At 40.4% G+C, this 26,133-nt stretch overlaps 1 protein-coding gene across 1 annotated transcript in view; it reads right to left on the reverse strand.

Annotated features, from left to right (window-relative positions):
* LOC104527255 (semaphorin-6A) overlaps nucleotides 1–26,133 on the reverse strand; it is a gene marked incomplete at its 3' end in the record, with an annotated part of 42,065 nt that overhangs the window by 10,538 nt on the left and 5,394 nt on the right. Inside the window, exons 3-14 of the mRNA XM_010170924.2 lie at nucleotides 22,583–22,643; nucleotides 21,034–21,096; nucleotides 20,083–20,184; nucleotides 16,601–16,691; nucleotides 13,518–13,637; nucleotides 12,458–12,546; nucleotides 11,339–11,556; nucleotides 8,382–8,513; nucleotides 3,716–3,871; nucleotides 1,614–1,790; nucleotides 752–892; nucleotides 576–656 (exon numbers count right to left, since the gene is read on the reverse strand). Coding sequence (XP_010169226.1) covers nucleotides 576–656; nucleotides 752–892; nucleotides 1,614–1,790; nucleotides 3,716–3,871; nucleotides 8,382–8,513; nucleotides 11,339–11,556; nucleotides 12,458–12,546; nucleotides 13,518–13,637; nucleotides 16,601–16,691; nucleotides 20,083–20,184; nucleotides 21,034–21,096; nucleotides 22,583–22,643 — 1,431 coding nt within the window. The remainder of the gene's footprint in view (nucleotides 1–575; nucleotides 657–751; nucleotides 893–1,613; nucleotides 1,791–3,715; nucleotides 3,872–8,381; nucleotides 8,514–11,338; nucleotides 11,557–12,457; nucleotides 12,547–13,517; nucleotides 13,638–16,600; nucleotides 16,692–20,082; nucleotides 20,185–21,033; nucleotides 21,097–22,582; nucleotides 22,644–26,133) is intronic.

Below are 26,133 nucleotides of genomic sequence, written 5' to 3' on the forward strand. Positions count from 1 at the left end.
AATGAGAGATCTGAAGTAGGTCTGCTCCCTGCAAAGAGGCTTCAGTAAACACATTTAAACAAACCTTCACAGACCTTTACTATTATAAAGTAATTAAATTCTACTGTTAAGCAAGGGAAGATCCAGCACTTCTTTGAATCCGCTTTAAGCTCTTACTGTGCTCTGTGACTCCTCTTACTAATGCACAGTAAATTAGAAGGACTGGTTTTGTTTTCAGTGGACAAATTGGTTCAGTAATTTGATTTGGATTCTATTGCCTCTTTAATCAGCTGTGATGGCTCTAGTGTGGGCTGGTCCAGACATACCCATCCAGTTCCCTCTTTTCATTAACACACAGACCTTAGTACAGTTCTTTCGTTTTCTTCTTCCTGCTCTTTCAGCAGCTACCAATCAGCTGAGAGTTCACATCAAAAAAATTTGTGAGACATTTCACAGGTGAATGCAAATAAAGTAGAAACAAACACTTCCCACATTTTTACTTCCCTAAGAGCCCCATGTTTCAAATAGCTCTGCCCAGGACCGAGCGGTGCCACTGTCAGAACTTCACTGCCCATCAAGCCAGAGCCCTTACTCACTTGGAGCCAAGGACCAGCTGCATGCACGCCCCGCTCTCCTTCACCCATCCACAGTAGGGGTCTCTGGACGCTATGCAGGCCCTCGAGAAAGAAGAGCACAAAATGGCATTCATGAGTGCTCCTGCTTTCCCAACGCCTGGTGTGCGGGCTGCTGACAGCCACTAGAAAGCACATACTTTTTGCATTTGCCGTGACGCTCACAACGTCCCAGGGGAACCTTGATGACACAGGTGGAGAAGGCAACATACAGGGCGCTGCTGGGCTTGTCAAGCTGCATGCCCACTATCCGCTTGTCCTCCACACCATCATAGCTGCACCTGTTTTGAAAAAATGTGAGATAAGGTTATAAATAAGTTCTACTGGGAAACCAGGTGAAGACTTAATGATTCCCAAAGCTGAAAAAAAAACCCCACCAGAAAACCTCCCACAAAAAAATCCTGAGAAAGGTAGAATTGAACAAGTCGAGGAAAAAGAACACACAATAGCCACTAAAACCACTGATAAGACACATAAGCGAGAATTAAAAATGCATGAGTCAGGGGAATAAGAAGTGGAGAGAGACAGCACACCAGACAAGCTTTCTGAGGGCCCTTCATTTTTTGTGTTTATTCTTCTCCAGCACTCAAAGTGGCTGAAATTTCTGCATGATTATGGCCCACTTGAAAGCCCCCTGAGGCATATTTGGGAAGGCTGAAATGCGGGAAATTTCCCTTGGAGAGCAGCTTGCTGGTTATTGAGTTATTTGGAGAGGAATCAGGTTTTTAAAATGATTAGAGAATTAATTTTCCTTTGCAGAATTTAACTTTTAATCATCCATCAACTGCTGCATAAGATGGACTATCTTCTTCACATTCTGCATAAAAAATATCTTACTGTAATGTAGAAATTGATAAGCAGACATCCCCTCCTCAAAGAATTTAAAATTACTGAAAAAACTTGGCTTCTCAAACCACTTCCCTTTTCATGGGACAACCTACTCTCTGGGAAATCAGAAGTTCAAAGTTGCCCGTACATGAGCACAAAGAATTAGATACACACTTTTCAGGATTGTAAACGTTCATCTCCTCCAGGAAAAGGCTATCATTTAGGAAACCACTGTTTCCTGTCCGTGCCAAGAACTTCAGGATGATTCCCTTTTCTGATCCCAAGAAAACCACGGTGTAGTTCTGATACGGCCCAGCAGCAGAGTCCACAGCAATTTTGGTCAGGCGGTATCTAGAATAACAATACAGGATTTTGCATCACTTGAGATTAGATTGTCATTTATTTTATCATTTTTTCCACTTCAGATAACTGTGTGGTAGCCTTTTAGCAACAATATAACATATCTAAATGCTTTTCCTAGCTCAATAACCCTAAAAGTCAACACAGACTGTACCAGTTTGGCTCCTCAAATGGTGGGGAATTTTCATGTGTTTGTCTGCACATCTGTATGTCCAACAGCTAGCAGAAGTGTTTGCAGAAAGCTGAAAGGGTGCTAAGAGTGTGAGGCCATTTAGCCTATTCCTTCCAATCAAAACCAAAGTACTAGCCTGGTGACTTCTTCAGGCAGGGAAAGACAATCGGCACAGTGAAATTTTTTATTAGTTTCAAGCTCTGTCACATTAAAAGCAGCAATAATGTTAACTAATCTACATTCAACCTTTCGGTGGGAATGCAATCGTGAGATGCTAAACACCACTTAACCTCACTAAAAGTAATCACATAACTGTCACTAAGAAAATTCACTGCTGAGATGATATTGAATCTTGGTATGACACAATTTATTGAAAACGAGTACTGGTCATTTGGTACCAGCTGTCCGGTGCTGGCAACGAAAGGAAAGCACTCTGCAGAGTTTGCTGCTCTCATCTTTAGTTGGAGGTACAGAAATCTGACACAAAATCCTGACAGATGATACATTACTAAAACCTGGAGAGGCCACATCTGGAACACTGTGTCCAGTTCTGGGCTCCTCAGTTCAAGAGGGACAGGGATCTTCTAGAGAGAGTCCAGCGGAGGGCCACAAAGATGATGAGGGGCCTGGAGCACCTCCAGTACAAGAAGAGGCTGAGAGAGCTGGGACTCTTCAGCCTGGAGAAGAGAAGTCTGAGAGAGGATCTTATCGATGTCTATAAATACCTGAAGTGAGGGGACCAAATGGATGGGACTGGGCTCTTTTTGGTATTATCTGGTGACAGGACAAGGGGCAATGGGCAACAACTGGAACACCAAAAGTTCCATACAAACTTCAGGAAAAACTTCTTTACTCTAAGGGTGTTGGAGCACTGGAACAGGCTGCCCAGACAGGTTGTGCAGTCTCCATCTCTGGAGATATTAAAAACTTGCCTGGATGCTTTCCTGTGTAACCTGTTGTAGGGAACCTGCTTTGGCAGGAAGGTTGGACTAGATGATCTCCTGAGGTCCCTTCCAACTCCTACAACTCTGTAAGTCAGACCCTTCCAGAGCTAATCACTGCATAAAACTCTACCCTTGTATGAAGGAAGAGAGGAAAATACAGCAAAAGTTAGTGACACTATTCTGCTCACAACCAGAGGGTAGACAAGCAGTACAGCGCCCACAGCAGAGAGTGGGAATGTATTTTGACAGAAAGGGGATGGTGTATTTGAGGCTTGTCGATTTATGAGTCTTTGTTCAAATCTCTCCATTATTACTTTTCTCTTGTTGCCATAGAAAGGATACAGACTATGTGATTACTTCTGCCTGTACACTTCCGTAAACATTAAAACATAGCAGTACATATCCCGACAGATATCTTCATATCCTGTGAACGTATCCTGGCAGGCATGTTTGTATCCTGTGTGCATATCCCTGAGCTGTCTGCTATCATTGCCCAGATTTTCTACAGATCTGTCTCAAACACTGACCCATAAGCCAACAGGTGGGTCAACCTTCCCTGCACAGCATTTCCTCCAAGATCCCATTTCAGCACAGCGTCGTTGGAAAGGACTGAGGTTTTTTCCTATCTTGAAAGCTGCTCAGGGAGTTCTGCGGTATCTGCTCAGTGCTGCCATCATTCCTAGCAGGATTAATGCCTAGCACACTGAGGATGTTTACAGAGTTTGTGAGTATTCCAAGCAAAACTATTAGCCCAACTTGACAGCTACGATGATGAGAAAAGGTCACTTGGAGATACGTACCTGACCATCGTTCTCAGGAACCAGGGTCGATTGACAATGGAAGGTACAGCCTCATCCATCAGGGGATGTGTTTTGATGAAGTTTAGAGTATCATCTGGGAACTCATTAGAAGTTACGTATTTTTCTAATGATGCAGAGCCAGCACAGCAACCGGGTCTAAATAAAACAAAAGTGTAAAGCCAGAACATCTATTTGATGCGTAGTGCAAATCTCCTTTTGTAATGAGGCCCTCAGTGAAATCTGATGTACATTATAAGAGTTTAAATGGAGGATTGAGAAGTCTGGTGGACTTGTTCAGCCTGTCAGCAGAAGCCTAAAATCCTGCTCTATGCTCCTGTCAAAGGATTTAACATGTCACCTAAAAGCACAGAGACATTTCTTCAGCAAGTGTGACACACAATTTGTCCACTCACACTAATCACTACATGTGTGCATTTGGCTTGATGCTTCCCACTGGGCGCAGGTGTTTTCTGATCTGTAACTTGCCTATTTGACTGCTCTTTCCTGGAATAAGAGCAGTCCTGAACATACAGAAAGAAGTTAATTTTCTTAGCATGTGTGAAAGAATGCCGCTTTCAGTCTTGTCTGGTAGTAAGCGGACTATAGGAGAAGACAACCCAGCAAGGATCCATGCAAACATTGGTTTTACCTTTCAATTTGGATGAGTTATTTAAGTATGGTAGCACATTGAAGACTTTCACTGAAATGTTACCTAATAATTCTTCAACAACTTAAATGCAAATCTGCTCACCCTATTTCTAAAATCTACCCTGTTTATCAGCAATAACTTAACCTTCCTGCTTGGACAGGTCACCTCGACACAGGAAGCAGCAAAATGCTCTGCCTGTTATTAATATTTTGCCTCCAAAAAAAGGTCCATTTGATCCCATTTCCTAGAGCATCATGATTCTTCAAGCCTTTGAGCCACTATGAGACAGTAAAATGAAAGATGGACCACCCACTCATAAACACGTGTTAGTGTCCAATTTTCATCTGCTCTGATGTGGGTAGAGCCACTGACATCAACAGAGTAATGCCATCTTAAAAAAATATAGTGCTGGCCCCATCCTATCTGTTGCTCAGATTTAAATACTTATTCAAACCTTAGGTAACTAGACATTATCTAGGAAGGTAGCACAGGACTGGAGAACACTAGCTGGGTCAATGAGTCTGGGCCCATAGAGCTGCATGCAGAGACTGGGATCTTCCTCTTTGTCTCCAAAATATTTTGGTTTTCTTGTAACTGCATATAGAATTAGCAATAGAGAGAGAGAAGGAGAAACCAAGGACACCGCCAGTCTCTCCTACGTCCTTGCAAGGGCACTGATTCATGAGGTGACATTCCCAGAGAACTCTAAGGAGCAGCCTTCTGGCACCGTGATGCCTAGGGTTTCTGTATATCTAATTTGGAGGTCTATTTCCTCATAATTTCTAATCACATGATTGGATTAATCCTGTTTTAATCTCAAAACTGGTTTAATCAAGTAAACATAAAACTGAGTAAACTCTGCTGTTTACCTCAGCCAAAAAGGGAAGCGAAGACCCGGAAAGGCTCTGGTATGTTTCTGAGAAATGTTAGGATCAATAGAAGCACTAATGTTTCTGCACCATACTGACATACCCAAACAAAAATGACCTTATTTCAGAGGTGTCTTGTGCCTCTCATGCATTTCAACATGAGCTAGAAGTAATGTTTATTTCTGTTAAGCAGATTGATGGCCAAATGTTACATGAAACAGTGATTACCAATTCAGTTCATGTTATCTCCTGCTGATGTAGAAGGAGCAGTATTACCTTCATTGTAACTGTTGGCCTGCTATTGGTTTATCCCACAAAATCACGATGGAATTTTCTCTTCTTCCTTCCTACTGAAAGAGAAGATTTCTCTTTCTCCTTTTCTCATTCCTTGACAGTACTCGTTATCTGAGTAAGTTCCAAACAAACAACCTTGGAGCCCTCATGCAGCCTGGCACTAACAAGGTGGCGCACCATGTCAATGAGTTGTTTAAACACTTCAAAAAGGAAAAGAAAATACAGCAACAGTGCTAGCAGGTGCCTTACTAAGGCTCAGACTGAAAACAGACACAGAATTTACCAGATTTTCCAGTTACCTCCAGGCTCTTCTCTTGAGTGACCACCTTGGAATAAAGACAGCACGCGAATACTATACTTGGCAACTCCAAAACATGATGGGACAACTTTGGATTTAGGTAGAAGCTAAGCTGCCACCACAGAGCTTCGGATGTGTTTTTCTTATGAAGTTATGCAAGATATCACAGGCAATGTAAAACGCACGTTAAAGTGGTAGAGTTTGACTGAGATAAATGAATTTGCTTTATCTACATTCACATCATTTTCTCAGAGCAAAATGTCACTGGTGTAAATGAGTTAACAAGTGGCTGTCAACAGCAACTTGTACAAAACAGGTGCTTGTAGGAAATACAAAGAGAATGTAATAGAGGAGCCACATGCAAACAGGAGAAAAGAGGAAGCAGGGAAAATAACTCATAGGAGGAATGAGGTAAACTGAATGAGGAAAAGGCTGAGGTACTCAATGCTGTCTGCCTCAGTCTTCAGTAATAGAACCAGTTCTATTCTGGGAACCCAGCCCCCTGAGCTAAAAGACAAGGACTGGGATCAGAGTGATCCCTGTGCATTCCAGGAAGAGATGGTCAGTGACCTGCTGCACCACATAGATGTGCACAAGTCTATGGGACCAGATGGAATCCACCCGGAGTTATGAGAGAGCTGGTGGAGGTGCTCATCAAGCCACCTTCCATCATTTTTCAGTAGTCCTGGCTGACTGGGGACGTCCCAGCTGACTGGAAGTTAGCCATTGTGACAGCCATCTACAGAAGGGCTGGAAGGAGGATCCAGGAAACTACAGGCCTGTCAGTTTGACTTTGGTGCAGGGGAAGCTGATGGAGCAGGTCATCTTGAGTGTCATTACACAGTACATACAAGGAGAAACAAATGATCAGGTCCAGTCAGAATGGGTTTATGAAAGGCAGGTCCTGCTTGACCAACCTGATCTCCTTCTACAACATGGTCACCCACTCAGTGGATGAAGAAAAGGCTGTGGATATTGTCTATCTGGACTATTAGTAAAGCCTTTGAAACTGTTTCCCACAGCATTTTCCTGGAGAAACTGGCTGCTCACTGCTCACTGGCTGCTCACTATAAAGTAGGATCATATGCTTGGATGGGCATATACTTTACTGGGTAAAAAAATGGCTGTACGGCCAGGCCCAAAGAGTGGTGGTGAATGAAGTTAAATTCAGCTGGTGGCCTGTCATGAGTGGTGTTCCCCAGGGCTCAGTACTGGGGCCACTCTTGTTAAACATCTTTAGCAGTGATCTGGACAAGGAGATCGAATGCACCCTCAGTAAGATTGTGGACGACTCCAAGCTGGGTGGAAGTGTTGACCTGCTTGAGAGTAGGGAAGCTCTGCAGAGGGATCTGGACAGACTAGATCAATGGGCCAGGGCCAATTGCAAGAGTTTCAATAAGGCCAAATGCTGGGTTCTGCACTTTGGCCACAACAACCCTCAGCAGTGCTACAGGTTTGGGGAGTAGCGGCTGGAGAGCTGCTCAGCAGAAATGGATCTGGGGGTGTTGATTGATAGGCAGCTGAACATGAGTCAGCAGTGTGACCAGGTGGCCAAGAAGGCCAATGGCATCCATCAGGAAGTCTGGCCAGTAGGACTGGGGGAGTCATCCTACCCCTGTACTCGGCACTGGTTGGGCTGCACCACAAGTACTGTGTTCAGTTTTGGGTCCCTCACTACAAGAAGGACATTGAGGTGCTGGAGTGTGTCCAGAGAAGGGCAACGGAGCTGGTGAAGAGCCTGGAGCACAAGTCTTATGAGGAGTGGTTGAGGGAACTGGGGTTGTTTAGATTTGAGAAAAGGAGGCTGAAAGGAGACCTTACTGCTCTCTACAACTACCTGAAAGGAGGGTGTAGAGAGGTGGGGGGCGTTCTCTTCTCCCAAATAACAAGTGATAGGATGAGAGGAAATGGCCTCAAGTTGCACCAAGGCAAGTTTAGATTGGACATTAGGAAGAATTACTGAAAGGGTTGTCAGGTATTGGAACAGGTTTCCCAGAGAAGTGGAGTCCCCATCCCTGGAGGTATTTAAGTGTCATCTAGACATAGCGCCTAGGGACATGGTTTAGTCATGGTTTAGGGGACTTGTCAGTGTTAGGTTAATGACTGGACGTGAGGATCTTATAGGTCTTTTCCAGTTGAGGCAATTCTGTGATTCCATTTTGATGGAATGCTGTTTTTTTCTCCCCATGATGCATCCTTTGTGGCATGTAAATTGCATGTTAACTCTAAAACTGCAAACTGTAGAACTGGTGCAGGATTTGTAATGAGATATGTCCATTACTGATCCTATTTGCAACAGGTGTGTAACTCATACCACTCTTAAGTGATAGATGATTTTGACCAAGCAGAGCTGACACTGGCCTGATTTAAGTTACACAAATCTTGTTTAAGTGGAAAACTTCTCACTTGCATACCTTAGATCCAAATGCAACTCAACTCCTATTTTACTGTTACAACATGCATCTTCAATTGCATCTGCACCTTACAAGGCTGTTCAAACTGCCAAATCTGTGCTGCATGCAGGAACAGAACAATATCACTACACACGAAACGTACCTGGGCTTGGGTACTCGTTCGTCAGGAACTGGTGTCCATGTGGAATCTGGAGACTTCTGTTCTTTGAATCGCCCAGTAAATACATTGGCAATGTCAAGCATGTCATAGGCACAGACTGCAGAGCCAGGGATGCTGCAAAGTGACATTTCCCAGAAATTGTTACTCATTCTGCAATTATGCATAAAATCCTGAATGAAAAACATGCTGTATAGAAGTCTTCCTGTCACAGGCTACTCAATCCTGAACTCTGTAACCTCTGAGTATTGGCAGGAAAAGCCAGCCCCATGGAAAAGCCTGAAAGTACCAATCAGCAGACAGTTCCTGCCTGCACAATTTGTTTCAAATTCTATAGAAAGAAGTAACTACAACAATCCTGAACAAGGGAAAGTATCTGTGAAACTCTGTGTACCACTGGTGATGCATGAGGAGTAATAGCCAGTCTCATTCAGAGCCTGTTATTTGGAAATTTAAGTTCTTGTAAGCCACAGCATCTCTCACAGTCCCTGTCATGCCTCAGAAATACATTGCAGATAGTTCAGAAGTTGGTGCTGCTCAAACTGGGAGTGTGCTGCAATATAACAGTGACCTGGCATTTACATGTTATTACTCCATCCTCCCACAGCCTGATCTTCACCAATTTTTCCCAACAGAAAGGAGTTAACTATGCTCAGGAATCTGCTTAACTGAATGAGGTATAAAGAGCTTATAGAAGCAAATTCAGTTTTATTTTTAGATCATAAAGTTGTAAATTTCAACTTTTTTATTATTTGCATGTAACTGCAAGATAGCACTGTCTAAACATAATTATATCCTTACCTACATACTTTCTGAAAGTTTTAGGGGTTTCCAATGGTCAGTAACTTGGAAGCATGAATTATTCACCTATTCCCCTTTCATTTTTTTACACATGAACTACTGTATTCATGTCTGACTTTCACTGTTTGATTTTACCAGGTAAATAGCATGAACCCAGCTAGCTGAGGCTTTAAATTCTGCTTTTAGCTAGTAAGTTATTATACACCAAAGAAGAAATGTAGGAATTATAATACTGTAAAATAGAATAAAACTAAATATAAATTGATAGGAAAATAACTGTTTTAATATTAAAAGGTTTCAAAATACTTGTTACTGAAAGAAAAAAGTAGGGAGACAGTATTAGTCTTACTTTGATCTCCAGTGTTTTTGTACAGAAGGAAACTTCAAAGCTCTGTATTAATGTGACACTACATAGCAAGAGTTTTAAATGGGGACAGCCACACATGTTAACATAAAAGTTGGTCAAGGGTATTTTTTTCCACACAGGACCTCACCCTAAAAGACACCTCAAGACCCACTCCAGCTAGATGACTTTGCACTTTGCTGAATTAAGCACTAAAGAAGAAACAACCCTAAAATCTTGAAGTGTACTATACAGAACTAAAAGTGCCGAGAACTGTGCTTAACACATAATTCCACAGAGATGGAGGGATTGTTGCATTGAGAAGAGTGCAACTGTTTATGCTTGAGGACGGCAATTTGTGGGTCCACAATGTGACAAAGCCATACAGATGGAGTACTGTGGGTCACAGCCAAGTCATCTCCTAACCACTGGACTATGGCCCATCACCAGCTCCCACTCTGGGTGATCTTGAGTTAGATTGGGAAATCTCTTCCAGCTCACTGTAGGGGAAAGCTTTGTTCCATGGATCAAAGATACTTGTTGCAGCTTTTCCTCAGTGGAGGAAAAACGAGAGAGATGTGTCTGTGTCAGAGATAGGTCTGTTAGTGAGGTGTCACCAAGCCTATGCGGCTTCCTGTCATACTCAATGTCAAGCAAAAAATGGTGCCTATAAAATAATACCTTGGTTTTAATGTCAAGTACTTTTAAAATGCAGGGTTTAAGGAAAAGTATTATTCATGACACCACAGGAAATAATAGCAGAGCAGAAGGACAATCTCAATTTTGAGACAATCTCAAGACACAGACTATTTTCTGACACTGAATCTCTGTTTATTAACTTTTTTTTATTAAGCCAGAGAGATCATCTTAATTTAAGCCTGTATTCTCTATTGGTGGCAAAATTATTCCATTGCAGTTCCTATCGTTTTGATGTCAAAAGCAGTGATTATAGATTACAGGCCTGGGCTTACTCCCACTTGAAGTCAGCTCTGTTCATGACCTCGCTGAGGTCAGGCTTTGACAAGAGGTGGTATGTACAGCAAAAACAGATGAATTTCAGCAATAAAGTTCCCTTTTCAGTTCAACTGTTACTTTGTGACACAGCAATATGTTTTTTAATTAGAATGCTACTTTGTTTTTAACTTCTCTGGGAGACTTCAATACTTAGATACAGTTACTCTTCTAATAACTTCCAGAGAAACAAGTTATAATGTGCTATGGTAATAAATTCTCTGCAGGTGAACTGATGCTTTTGGAAAACTATGAGAACGACGACATACAGATATTCTGGGGACCCTCCTCCCCAGCAAGCAGGACAGCTTAGGATCTTGGCTCTCCCAGGAGAAAATGCAAGAGTCAGTAGGGATGCATGAAACAGAGGGAAGGGGTACTAACGTGGTTCTTGGGGGTTTAGATGTAAACAGGACAGACCCACTCCTTTCTCTGTGAGAAAAAAAAAATCATTCTCTTTCTGGAATAACATTCTGCAAGTTACAAGTTACATGCTGCAAAACTTCTTGGTGGCAAGTCTGAATTATTCCCATGTAAAGAAAAGTACTTCCAAGGAACATGTCCAGATAGTAAATGGCTGAAAGCTGCTCTAAATTATCAGATATAAAATGCAGCAAGCAATACCAGAGTATCTTAAAATGAAACACAAACTATCAGTAAGTGCGTAGTTCATAATTATTACATGGTAAGAGAAATCACTTCTTATATCTTCATAAAGTAAAAAGAAACTGCAGTGAAAAGCAAAACATAAGGGACACAGAAGGTAAAAGGTTACTGTGCCTATTACCTATTATACGGAGTGGAGAAGGTTGCTAAAACAACATCCCGGCCATTGAAATGGATAACATCTGTAACTGCCTGCAGTATGTTAAAGTAGAAGTGTGAATCACCAGGAACTGAGCAGTTCAAACGAGCCTTGAGAAAGGAAGTCCACTGTTTTTCCAGCACTCTCTGAGATCCTCCCATGTCATTTTTGCAAACCTGAGCCACTCTTGGGAAAACTACCTGGAAGGAGTAGAGCAAAAATAATGGAGTAAATGAAATGTTTGTTTGAACTAAAAGACCTTGTTGGAATTCTGCTTTTAAAACATTTGGAATAACTCAGTCAGATGCCTAATTTAATTCCACATTTCCATAATCTGTGACAAATAAGAAATAGGGAAAAAATCAGCTTTTGAACAGTGTGCTATAAAAGATAAGAGCTGTGGCATTTACTATACAGCCATAAATCCTTCAGGAGATCTGTTCTCAACCCATATAAAACTCATTTCCATACAGACTGCTTAGCTTTCTATTTCCCCAAACAAAAGCACATTTTATATTCACAATCCCTGCAACCCATGCTGCCTGCTCTGACTTGTATTTTCAGCACTTAAAACCTATGCAAATCTCACTGGGCTTTTATTCCTGCCCTCCACCTTTGTGACCATGGTCAGCTTTTCTGACTGCTTAGTCAGAAAGCTATTGTCAAATTAGCAAAAATGCAGAAAGTCTTTAATTATTCATTGCAGAATGGCAGCACACAAAATTCATGCCTCTGTTTGCTCAGCACTCCAATCCATATTTCTTAAAAGAAAAATATGTCCCTGCTTTGGAATCCATTTTTAACAATTACCTACTATGCTGAAGTAACCAGATTTGCCTTGTGCTTTTTATGATTTGAGAAAAAAGATTCCAGCATCCACCGTCACCATAAGAAACCACCCTGTTTCAAGACAGTGCAATGTTTCACTCCAACCAACCTTTTGGCTTGAGTGATAGGAATCTTCTCAAAATTATGACCTTGTCATCATGATTTATGGTTCTCATTTGAAGGTCACTCCTAACAACATTGGTCCAAGAATAGCATATGTTTTCCTCCTCCTGAATCTGACAAAGTCATTCAAGGCAACGTTTTTGCCCTTACCTTTCCCATGCTGTTGTACTCCACTGCTATTTCCCGGAAGAAGAAGTAAATGTAATTGCCATAGTCCACTGCCTGGACAAAGTATGGTTCTAGAAAAAAACACCAAGACATCCTATGTACACCATGTACAGCATATAGCATGCAAAGAGAAGCCAAATACATTCACAATAAACATCCAAAGATGAAATGCCCGCATTAGGCACACTTGCTCTGTTTTCAGATCTAGCAATTTGACAGTGTTGGGGACAGATCTGTGCAACTTCACTGCAAAGTAGTACAAGGTGTATGAGGAAAGGTACAGAGGCAATATATAATGGTATGCCTGAGGGGTCCAAGCAGTGCTCTTTATAGCATGCAGGCTGTGTGTGGAGGGAATAACAAACCAAGTAACTGTTTCTGCCCACAAGTGTTGGTAGCAGCGAGCAAAGTGGGACAGCTAAAGTTGACACCTGGCAAAACATTTCTGCGTGCAGAAAAAAACTTCAAACTATGGCTTTGCTCACTGTTAAAATCACTCCAAATGCTAACTATTCATAACGCCTACGTGAAGCTAAACAGCACCGTTCTTAACAATGAGGGCATTGAGAGCACAGAAACTGCCTAATTCAATGGCAGCTGTGCAGTCCCTAAGAAACATAAAAGAAAGGCTTTGTGCAATATTCCCATAATTTTATTTTCATTGATGAATCTTAATGCTACAGAACAAACCCTCTACACTTCATGAATCCTTGACTGTTACCTAACACAGTCCTGGGGCAGGAGTATTTTCAAACACAGCCCAAGCACACTGAGCCCTACAAGTTCCAACCTTTACGTCCAGTAGCTGTACACTGATGGATTTCATCTTGGAAAGCTGTCTGGTACATATTCTGATCTACCATGCTCACAGTTTCTACTAGGTCCAGTAACTTGGGGTCAGGAGAAGAGGGAAAGAGAGAAACAGACCAGTGTAAGAAGGAGATGTAATTTAGTTCCTTCTTTCTGCCAGAAAGCGCTGGTGAAATGCAGTGAGAGAGAGGTCTGTCAGGAATCCGCTTTTTTGTTTTGTTTGTTTATATACCTTTCAACCACTTTGAGTCATGTTTAACTGTCCGCAGAGTTGGGCTGTCTCCAAGGCTCCGGTATATGACTGCATCTATTGCAAGGAAGTCGGTCACTGTGGCAGAATACAGTTTTCCCTCTAGGGAGGAAGGAAAGAAGAAACAAGAGGGGTGGAGCATTAGAAATAATATAATTGCTTTCTCTCATTAGTCAAATGACATGGGCAAAATGAAATTATCACAATCTCCTTAGGAACACTGAAAGGGAAAAATCCAGCTAGGCAAATGAGGCTGAACACTGAACAAGCAAGTCACCAGTTTTCACAATGATAATCTCAGAGGGATACTGTGGGAGAAGAAACCTTATGGAGTAATTCTTCTCCAGTTTAGACAAGTCATACTGAACTACCCTATCCAGTTTCCCTGCACATGCCTCTGGTTCAATGCTTATAAATTCTGCCTATATATGTGACCAAAATAAACATGGGGAAGCCACGGCAGAACTGTTAGTTCTGGGAGGGCAAACCCAGTCTTAGGGTCTTAGGGACTGTCAGCCAATTGACACTTATGCAAATTTCTCCCTTTGAGAGCACTTCTCATCTGCCAAAGATCACTAGCAAAAAATTAAATAGTATGCAGGGAGCCCAGGTGGAACAGGGATGCAAAGAGGTGGAGGAGTATTGCCTATCTGTGTCTCTTTTGTAAAGCGTGTTTCAGGCATTTCCTGCATGAATTATGCATTCTTCTCCCTTGAAGAACCAGAGGACAAGTGATAAGAAACGGTCTACAAAATGGCATCCCAAGGACCACTAAAAGATGCAAAACTGTCAGGAGGTAAAAGCATGAGCTCCAACAATATTTTTAAATTATATTAGTTGTCTAATCTGTTTGCAGGTCATGGCAACTGCACAGGGCTGTTTTCATGTATGAGATACATCTTGGAACGTGATGTCTGGTAGGAGCACAAGTATCGTGGCATGAGGACAGCAATTTGTGTGTCTGTTGTGTCTACATAAAAATCAGAATGGGCTACATCTCCTTTGACAGAGATTATGTTGGGTGCTGGGCCTTGAAGACACCAGCATGGAGGACATACCCGAGACAAAGCAGAGAGGCTTCTATTGGTCAAGCTTTCCTCATTGCACTTACAGACAACATTTAATTTCAGCTCAGGATTTAAATATCAGACTGTTTCTTATTAGCAGGACTGTACTCTTTGTTCTGAGCCCCACAATTCCCATCATTATTCAGCTATTTAAAAATGGGCTTTTTTCCTTAGCAAAACCAGAAAAAACTAATTACAAAAAAGGCAGATACTAAACGCAATTTTAAAATAGAATAAAAAGTTGAATTGTCTAGATATGCATGTCTGAACACATGTTAATACAATCACACTTTTATTTTCTTTCTTGCCAAGTTCCTGAAGACCATGTGACCAATTACAGTTCACACATATCAGCTGTAGTACCTACAGGCTGCAAGAAGAGCCATATTCATGTAAGTGCACCAAACAGACTCAGACGAGTTAGATTAGTGCCCTAAAATGCTCTGAAACTGCTTTTCACTGCACTCTGAAAAGTTATCAGGGGTATCAATATGTATGGCATATCAAACACTGATTTTCTGGAGCTAGCAGATTTACGGGGTATATGCTATAAGAATTTATTTGAACAGTACCAAATTTATTCTGAATCATAATGAAAGAGTATGATGACTTTTATAAATATTCCTTTTATTTTCAAATAATGTGAAGACTTCTTCAGAGATAGAGTGGGAGTCATCTTACCAAACTTCAGCTGCATGTAAGGTAAATATTTACATTAAGTTGGTCATAAACACTTTCTTGGCCCGTATAGTAAGAAACTCCCTTCTGAAAGGTGATTCATACTGCTCTAAGGATAGGGAATCTGAGACACATGGAATAAAACTTTCTTTGAAGGTGTCTCTCTCTCTTTACATGGTTTCTGAATTACCTGCTACAATCAGAGAATTTTTACCTTATATTCCTTTGACTGTAATTAAGAAATTACATACCACCACCATCACCACCACCATTATTTTTGAAACAAAAGGATGCATTTATTTACACTATAGAGAGTAAAAAAAAAATAATTGCAACCTGCTACAAAATCTCTCCTTTGTAAGGCAGATGATGCCACCTCGAACACATTACTGCTTAATACAGTTCTTCAGCCACAGACTCAGTCGAGAGTGGCTGATATACTTGCACACTCCTAAATCTTCACAGAAATAGCTAAAGTATTTCCACGTGAGAGTCCAGGCTCTGCTTTCTAGCTGCTGAAGAGGACTGACATTATCACGGCTGACTTCTACATTATCTTTACCACCTATTTTATAGCAAAATCTAAGAAAAGTTCAGCAGTGTTCACACTGAGAAAAGTTCAATAAAGAAACAATTTAACTAGGAATTCATAAAGAGAGGTAAAAAAAATACCATTTCACAGTCAATGGCCCAAATTAATCCCATTAATAAGCACTCAATTTTTTAAACTATTGTAGTAGAAATCAGAGTTAACTGTATTCTGCTGCATACAGCATAAATCATTATTAACCAACACACTTATCTCCTTTGTCCACAACAGCTGGTAATACCACATTGAGATGTTTTCTGCTTTAAAATAGTATCACCTTCACATTTCATTCTAGATCTAGAAAAGGTGATATCACAGCATGTTCCCTAAATTCCCTTTATTATGAAGCTTAACTTAAGCTTGAGTTGTTAAAGAGCACATCCTGTCCATTAAAGTTCACACAAGCCTTGACTTTCCTTGACTTTTGCAGAAGCCGGATGCAGCCAGAAATGGTGCCTCACACTGGTCTGGCATCATATCATCATGAATCCAGGAAATACCGAAATATTGTACTGGGAAATTGAGGCTTCAGGCATGTTTATAGTAGTAAAGTTATTCTGAGAGAAGGGACGGCTTCCGTGCTAGTCATTTCCTTATGCCTCTTATTTTTAGTCACTATCCACTGCCTTTGCCACTTTTTAAATTTTGGCATTCTGGACTCAAGAGACGCAGTGCTATGGCGAGCCTGGACTATAGGACAGAAAGCAAGAAGTTTATTTCCGTCACTTTACCTGCGAACAATGCAACGTTGGCATGCTTTGCATCATAGGGGCACCTGGCCATTCCACTGAATTCATCTCCCAGGAACTCCAGAGTATCCATCTGAAAAATGAAAGGGAGACCCTCAGATAGAGAAAGAAAACTTCTAATTTAGGATAAGGTTTATGCCAGTGTTTCTCCTTTTCTGGGCAGGGAGGAAGGTCCTTTCTCTAACTGTGCTTCTGACTATGAATTAAAAATAAAGTGTTAAATAAAATCAGTCTGAAGAAAATGTGTCCAATAAGTCAGGCATTCTTTTGGAGCTAATCACTCTTACCCTGACACATTTTACAAAAGTCTTCAGTCTATATTTTAACTATACACAAGCTCCCCGTTGAACCGTAGCAGGCTATGTGGTCTGTGGTTCTGGCAAGGATTCAAAATTTATCCTCAACAGTGATCTAACAGAAGCGCTCTTATACACAGAAAAGACTGCAAGCCACAGCAGTCAGAAGAAACAACACTAGGACAATTATCTGTGTGTGCATTTTCCTCCCCAAAGTCCGGAGATCCTTCTGCTCTAGTCTCAACAGTGGTGCTCTCTTCCTTGATTTGCATACTCAGAAGGATGCTCTCCAAGTCTTACTGTATCAGTGGAGTCTATGTCACGAATAAATCCTCTTACCATCAGGCAAGAATTAATCTGTGCAGGAACTGTAAAATCTGAGGCTCAAGGTTAACACCTAGGAAATAAATTCACCCCAGGCAGTGATAATGATACAAATACACAGATCAACTTTACACTAAGTTCAAGAGGCTTTAGTGAGCTACAGGGGAAAGGCACAGCTCTTTTTTTATGTGACATATTTTGTGAATAAGAATTTTTCTAGCATATTCAAGCAACTTGAGTAGCTCATACTGTACAAATCACATACAGTACAGATTGACAGAGCATGAGAAATAACCCACACAGCACCATTGATTACTCCAATCAACTTTCAGCTAGTATATTACAGCACCCAAGTCCTCCAGAGGACGATTTGTCATCATTTGTTTTCTGTCATGTATCCTTCCTGTAAAAATCCCTCTGAAGGGAGTTAAGTTGTATTTACTCAAGGGCTGAAAAGCATTTCGCGTGATAGTGAGAGGAAATGAGTGTTACAGTCCTGCGCAACTTTCCCTGCACCAAGCCCCACACCCCAGGCTCACCCAGACTGCCTTTGGCAGCGTGGAGGAACAGATCACAAAACAGCCCTGTTTTCTTTTTGGAATATCGTCAGTGCTCTTCCTATATAATGCAGAAATACATGGAGGAAAAGCCAGGGCAGTGTTGGAGAGACCTTCTGCTGACTCCCAGAGGTATCACTATTGCAGCTCAGCAAGAGGTAGGCAGTTTGCAAAGCCATAGAGAATGAAACTCCTGCAGCAAGGGTAAGGAGGGCCATTTATACCCCTCACATCAGGAAATCAAGGAAATCTGTATTTGTATTAAAAGACAACTTTCTAGCAAGGGAAGTGGTTGAGATTTGTTGGCCATATTAAGGGCATTGAGAATGACAAAGTGTGCTGGAAGACTAAATGCAGCACTGAGACCGAGAAGCTTTGTTGCACACTAGGTACGGGATGCAAAGAAATAAAGAAAAGAAGAAAGTCCTGGTTTTGCTAGGATAGAGTTAATTTTTAGTAATTAGAAGAGTAGTATTTTACTTTCAGTGTTTCAGTTCAGACTTATCATGAGAAGAACATTGATAAAATACCAATGTTTTTAGTTGCCGCAGCTCAAGGCCACGGTGTTTGGCTGCTTCACAGCTGCACCAGGACTGGAAGGGGGAAGCGCAGTGAGGAGCAAAACCCAAAACTGGCATCTGGATGTGCCAATGAAATATTCCAGATCATGTCACGTCATGTCAGTACATTAACCAGGGTTGACCGGAAGACAGGGCACATTCTCTTGGGGATCGCTTGAGCTCAGTCTTCAGGGGTTTCGGTTCGGGACCATCTCGGCTCCGGGATCGTTAGCTGGCACAGGCCGGGCATTGGTCAGCGGGCGGTGAGCACTGTGTATCACTCATTTGTATAGTCTCTTATCACTGTTGTTATCATTATCATTTTCTTTTAATTAGTAAATAGTTTTTATCTCAACCCGTGAGTCCTTGCCCTTCTTTCCAAATTCTCTCCCCTACTCCCTGGGTGAGGGGGGGCGGGGAGGGTGATAGAGCAGGCTGTGTTTGGCTGAAAGCTGCAAGCAAAAAGGGTGAATCCACCCAAACCACCACAATGGCTAACAAAGTATCTACCTGTACCACATAGTAACCATGATGCAGGCTTGTATTTTTATTCAAATTAGATTCTTCCTCCACAGACTGAAAGAAAAGACTATGCTGAACTTCTCACCTGTGTTTCCTAGGCTATAGCCATCACAGTGGCTAAAGGTAAAGCAGCCTGGCAGGAAAAGCAAGGCAGAGCAGCAGTCACAGTGAATACCACTAAGGAAGTAATTTTCCTGCATGTTAATGTCTTTACTCTATTTTTTGCAACAACTCTGAAACCAATGAAATGAATGAGAATTGTTACTTTATCAGAAGCAGCATTAGCAAAGCTGCATTTTCCTTTTCCTGAAGAAGGATGATAAATAACCTGTGGGACATTCCAGGGCCTGGAAAAGCAGAATCTGGATATCAGTGGCCTAAGTTAATTCATTTCAAAGCTACTCCAGAGACTTCCATTGTTGGGGGTTGTATCAAATTATACTGGTGCAAACCTGAGAAAATGGGAAATACTGGGAAATATTTGAATAAATGGGCCTTGTTAAAATGCAGATGAGGGGGACATTCTATGTCAAAGGAAGAAATTGGGGTCAAGGAATTAATTTTAGGTTTTCATGGACCAGCACAGTTTACTACACTGCTCTAGATAATGTTTTGGCTCTGCAGAACCCCAGCTAGTGAGGAATACATCGCTCTCCTGCTGTACCTTTCTCTGTACCTCTCTCTGTCAATCACTTTTACAGCACACAATGCTATAGGATCTCCACAGCTTCTTTATCTGCTGGGTTCTCAACACTAATCTTCCCAGGTTTTGCTGTGCTAAGCCCTCAAGTGTCTTGAGAACTGCCTTTGGGATTGAGAACAGTACAACAGAGACATTTAAAATGTGCTACCCCAGAGCATCAATCTACGACTTGAAGGAGGTGTTAGTAACAAGCTGAGGAACTTTCTGAGGAGTGCTCACATCCCAAAGCAGGCATCTGAAGGACTCTGCACCTATGGAGGGAAATGCATAGTGGCAATAAACTCTGCTGGGCAGGAGTTGCAAAGAAGTAGGTAATCAGTCCGAGCAATCCTCAGAAATCCAAACAACACTGAGCTCTGTAGCACTGAAACAAGTCAGGATAAATGCTACAGAGTTAAACGACGCACTGTTGAATGACAACCTCATGCTGTTGCCAGCATAGTCACAAAAAAACCAACAGAAACACAAAGTATAAATGAAATCTCATAAACAGATCACATACCTTGTAGTTCCTGCAAGAAGGGTTGAATGCATTTGTTCCACAGATAAACAATGTATCCTCATTTCTTTTTAGGAGAACCTTAATAAAATTATGACATTCATCCTGAAGAAAAATAATAAAAAAGTATTTCAGCTACTGCATTTTGGGTGTCTGGTTTTATTTTTATGCAATGATATTTCATTGTCAGGTCTAAAATGAAATTGGCTGGTAGCCACCGTGATATTCTGGGCTTTATTTCAACTATGTTTAACTGACAATGAGCAAGATGCAATTGATTTATATTCTACTGGTTTAAAAATGGCCACAGAGAACTGAAGATATGATATTCATAATATAGCTCAGATTTTGCTGCTATTCACATAGATGAATTTTGTTTGAATGCTGTTGCTTTCCTCAACAGTGAAAAATCTGATATTCGCATCAGCGTTGCTGTAAGACAGTAGCATCACCAATGCAATGTATTGCATAAAGCATCCGTAGAATGGGAAGCAGTTGTAAAGAATCAGAGTCTGCCTCTAATTCTGATACCACTTGTGCTAGTCATAGATTACAGCAGGGTCAAATTGGTGTGAGAAACAGCCTTCTACAACTGTACACATTCATACTTTCTGATGCTTTACACAAACTTCTCAGTAAATTTCTTCAGGAGGATGCACAGCAGCACTTAGCTTTTGAGGCAATGGTAAGCAAAATGAGTACATTAAGCATTATGTCCAAAATCCCCAGTGGTTTAAGTATTTCAGGATATTGCTCTGGCTCCTGTCATAATGTTTTATCACATTAAAGGTAAACTATTTTTGCAAATTGAAGTCTTCAGTAAGCTGATAGAAAAAACAATTACTGGCAAGAAGTGAATGGCATGATCCATTCCACATCACAGACAGCAGCCTGAGATAATAATGAAGCAACTAAACTAAAGTGGCAGATGCAGAAGAAATGAAAATTGCCTACCTTATGTTTTCCTTTCATTCTGCATGTGTCTACATCAGCTTGTCTAGATTTCCATGTCAGTTTCTGCAAGGATCAAGAGAGAAATCAATTAGAGCCCAGAGGTTTTTGCATTTGATTTCAGAAGTCCCTTAGGGGAGACTAGCTGTTGAACATGTATTTATTGAAAGCTTTCTGCACCCTTTCTCCATGATTAATTCACCACAACAATGAAAGATCAGTGATGTGGAGCATTCACTTAATTTTGTGTTGCCATGTATTCATTAGACTAGAAACTTATCCTATTTTTTTAAAGCCTAAACAAACAGAATTTGGCCATAGGCCAACTTTCAAATATACATTCACTTTTTCTTAGAAGTACTAGATGCTCTCTTCTTTCAATTTTATATCATTTTGCAACCAGAATAAACATTTATGGATTATAAACCCTAATTGGATTCTAAGTGAAATGTGTCTTCTGAAAGCGACATTTTAAATTAGCAAAGAAATCAAATTCGGGTAACTCTTATCACTTTGAGACAGTTAACAGGCTCAGAGAGCTCTCCACCTATCAAGGCACTGCTGACTTCATCTGCTAATACTGTTCCTCCAGAACATTTACAGGTAAATCCCAACGTGGAACTTTTTTGTAGTGAGTTCTGGGAGTGGTAAAATGTGGTAGGCTGATTAATTAAAACAAAACCTTTTCTTAAAACACATGGCCTAAAATAGTAACACCTTGGACACTACAGCCACAACAGTCCTGATAGGGATTCCCATTAGTAAACTAAGGCACTTTGCATTCATGAAGGGCCCCAAGGTGAAAGAGTAACCATGAATGTTTATTTCCACTACAAGCCTGTGCCCTCACTTTTTGACAAGTAGTAATAAGCCCATCTTCAGCATCATTCATAGTTATAATGAAACACTCTTCACTCCTACAGTGGAATTCATCCAGTTTCCAAATTCTGCTAGACCAAGGCTGTGTTTGGCACATATTATACTATGTGCATGCAACACAAAGGAGCTGAAGGGAGATTATTTCTAGTATGTTTATGTTAATATACAATATGGTAATACAGACAAAGCTCTTATTAGTTTGAATGTAACTTCCCATGGAGATAATGTGAACACATCTACAAAGTGTTGTTATAATAAAATTTTATTTAGTGAGTACTTGCATGAGTGAATAAAATTTGTGTGCATGAAAATATGTAAATAGTACTTGCTTTTTATGATGAAAGTTTCAGTATACTTAATTGGGATAGTATAGCTGTTATAGAAAATGTGTGAATATAAATGAATAGATGTTTGACAGATGTTCCATTAGGGACCTCACTGTATTTCAGTACGGATTGCTTATCAGCCCAGCTAAATCATTTATCAGAAATTCACAGAGGACATGATTGCTATTCTAGCTTTCCCCAAATATGATTAGCAATGCCATCTTACTTGCTTATTACAGTTTTTACAGCAGTGCTGGCACAAATTGTTTGAAACAATGTCATCTTCCTATTTATTTGAAGTTTGTTCTAGTGTCCTTGGTTTCTGGATGATGATAAAAGCTACTTACTTTGCTAAAATAGATTTCTTCTGTATGTGATGTGTCCATATCAACAGTATAAATATGGTCCCTGTAAGCAAAGGCAAATGAATACAAAGTCAAATGGAGTAGTCAGACAGTTCATTTTCTACAAATAGCAGAATCTATTACAAGATAATCCATAATCCATTCAAAAAAGATGACAGGTCTTACCAGGGAATGTTATTGACAGCATCGCCTGCTTCTCCCAGAAAAGCACTTTCATATATAAACTATTCTCCTTCCCATTAAGAAAAAAAGAAAAATGCTACAAAACTTCAAAGCAAGATTCTTTTCCAAAAGCAATTATCTGAACAAATGAGATTCTGGAAAGGAGATGAGCCTCCTATCATTTCTGCTCTATAGGTCCTACAGCAGATAATCTAGCATGCAGATGTTTTTGCATATCCTGAAATCAGTGATGATAGTTCTTAGACAGTCTTTGCCAGATTCCTGGGCTAGCAGTCACTATGCCACATATAGCCATTCAGGGTTAAAAAGAGGGAAATGGTTCTTTCTTTCTTTCTTTCTTTGGAAATCTTTCTTTCTTTCTTTCTTTCTTTCTTTCTTTCTTTCTTTCTTTCTTTCTTTCTTTCTTTCTTTCTTTCTTTCTTTCTTTCTTTCTTTCTTTCTTTCTTTCTTTCTTTCTTTCTTTCTTTCTTTCTTTCTTTCTTTCTTTCTTTCTTTCTTTCTTTCTTTCTTTCTTTCTTTCTTTCTTTCTTTCTTTCTTTCTTTCTTTCTTTCTTTCTTTCTTTCTTTCTTTCTTTCTTTCTTTCTTTCTTTCTTTCTTTCTTTCTTTCTTTCTTTCTTTCTTTCTTTCTTTCTTTCTTTCTTTCTTTCTTTCTTTCTTTCTTTCTTTCTTTCTTTCTTTCTTTCTTTCTTTCTTTCTTTCTTTCTTTCTTTCTTTCTTTCTTTCTTTCTTTCTTTCTTTCTTTCTTTCTTTCTTTCTTTCTTTCTTTCTTTCTTTCTTTCTTTCTTTCTTTCTTTCTTTCTTTCTTTCTTTCTTTCTTTCTTTCTTTCTTTCTTTCTTTCTTTCTTTCTTTCTTTCTTTCTTTCTTTCTTTCTTTCTTTCTTTCTTTCTTTCTTTCTTTCTTTCCTTCCTTCCTTCCTTCCTTCCTTCCTTCCTTCCTTTTTCTTTCTTTTTTTTTCTTTTTCCTTACCTTTTTATTTTTTTTTTAAATCATGTGTCTAACCTCAGCTGTGATCATTCAATTGACAATATAGTAGGCAAAAGGCTGACAGCAACAAAACTATTCTCAGAAACCATTCTTCTTTTCACGCACTGGTGACAAAACTTAACTGTAAAATACTCCTCTGAAAAAGTTCACATTTCTTGCTTGCATTCACTTTCCTGTTTTCCTGAGAACCTGTCTTAAAAACCCACCAGTCTCTCCTTGGAAAGAGGAAATAGACTCAGCTACTCAGGTAAAGAGATATTTTTAAACATTCTCCTCTGTGTAAGCTGAGAACAAGGACACCTCTGTACGGAACCTAAAATTTGAAAAAACTCACCAACCTACAATGCCGTAGTAACCACCACATCAAATTGGGACTAAGCATCTCATTTTTCCTTGAAATAACATTGTTTTTTTTTTTCTCAAAATGCAAGAAGCTCTGCAGCTGGAGCATGATCCACACCATTGGAGGGAGTCTGCTGAAAGTAGGATACAGACTGTTTCCATTTTAGAAATCCCTGCTCTCAAGGTTAGCTTCATGTTATTGGGTTTTGGGGAAACGGTGCTAGTCTCTTAAAGCAAACACAAAGCACTGCTATAAGAGGAATAAGCAACACGTCTCTTGTGGAGAAAAGAGGCAGCAGCATCACTGTGGAGAACTGGCTTCTAAAAATCTACTGTCTGCCATGGTGCTTGAGGCTGCTTGCTTTGTAAGATGCCAAACTGAGGAGTTGCGGCTTTTCTTCTCCACCAGACTCTGTAAAACCAGAGCTGTCATTTATTTCCACGATAGGTTTAATGCTTCAGTTTATTATTTGCCTGTCTTTACTGGCAGAGCAGTGGTCAGGGTTGGTACTGGACTAAAATTACCGATTAGTGTGATATCAGCTTCATAGATTACTGCACGGATCCCTTTTTATATACATCCCTCTCCGTTGCTATCACTCCTACTATATAAAAGTGGGAACAAAATCTCTTGAATTGCAAACTAGGTATGTCTGGAGCTCTAAAAACCTTCTTCCAGCACAGCTCTTGATTTTAATAATCAGTCTTGCTTTCCAGTGGTTATGATTTTTTCTTTTTTAAACAAGACAGTTAAAAAAGACAGTGGTGGTCCTCTGAATGAGTCTTGAGCTATTTAGTTCCACTCTCAATAAAACAGCTTTCAGGGGACCTACTTTCTGGTTCAAGAAACAGTTCAAAGAAAACTCAGATGCTAAGTTATGGGATCATCTGAAAGAGGATTATTATCAGGTAAATTACATGTCATTTTCTCATGCTGTACATGAAACGTATTTACTGACATTGTCAGCATAGAGCAAAAGAGCTGTCAAACTCAGGGGAGGGCTCTCTACACACAGACAATGCAGGATTGTCCTCACCTTCCTTTTCCCACTGCTGCCCAACTCCTACTATCTACTAGCCGTGGTATGTGTACAGCTCACTGCTAATTAAGTTATTCTAACACAAATTGACTTAATCCTAGAGCTTCCGTTTTTCCCACCTCCAGTCAGCAGAACAGAGTTTTGTTGCCATGGCATAATCTTGTGGAGGAAGGGAATTTAAATAATGCTACTGGCTGTGCATGACCCTTGGCCACTCAGTGCATCATCTGGAAATGTGTCACCGCAAATGAGGAGAGAGACATCCCCAATGCTTTGCGGGCTCAATAAACCGTTTTGCACACACAAAACAGTTGGCAGATAATGTGAAAAAAAAGCTGCCACCACGGAAGACAATGGGAGGAGGAGACATGGCAAACTTAGAAAAGGGTGTGTGTGCATGGGTGGGGCGAGTGTGAGAGAGACAGCGAGGGAGTACCCTTCTCACGAGAAAAAAGAAAACAGAACTGGTCCTTTGCAGAGTGCAAGCCAGATATTTGGACAGCACAGCTTCATGGGCTTCACCTGAGTTATTCTAATTTATATTGGCTGGATATCTCTACCTGGTAACATAAAATAAAACCTTTCTGAAGCAACACAAAATTTTATTTGCTAATAGCTAATGCAGGAGTCACGCATCCCATATTACAAAATAAGCAACTGGCAGACAGAAATTTTGTTCTATTCTAGTAGCTCAGTAATTAAGTGCTAGCAGTTCTCAAATCTGAGCTAATCCTCTCCTCCACATAGAAACTGTCTGCAAAATAAATACTGGATTTTCTAAAACAAGCAAACAAACAAAAATACCCAACCCAAACCCAACAACTTGAAAATAAAAACTCTCAGTGTTTAATCATTTGTTTTGATTGCTTTTCAGATAATTGGGTACAAACATAAACTTAGCATTGCTATATTTCAGTGTTTAAAAAAACTAGCATGAAAGCAACATCTGATGTGATAACTAATGGATTTATGTTATCAACAA

Source organism: Antrostomus carolinensis, unplaced genomic scaffold (genome assembly GCF_000700745.2).
Source record: "Antrostomus carolinensis isolate BGI_N321 unplaced genomic scaffold, ASM70074v2 scaffold20346, whole genome shotgun sequence".
Classification (NCBI taxonomy): Eukaryota; Metazoa; Chordata; class Aves; order Caprimulgiformes; family Caprimulgidae; genus Antrostomus; species Antrostomus carolinensis.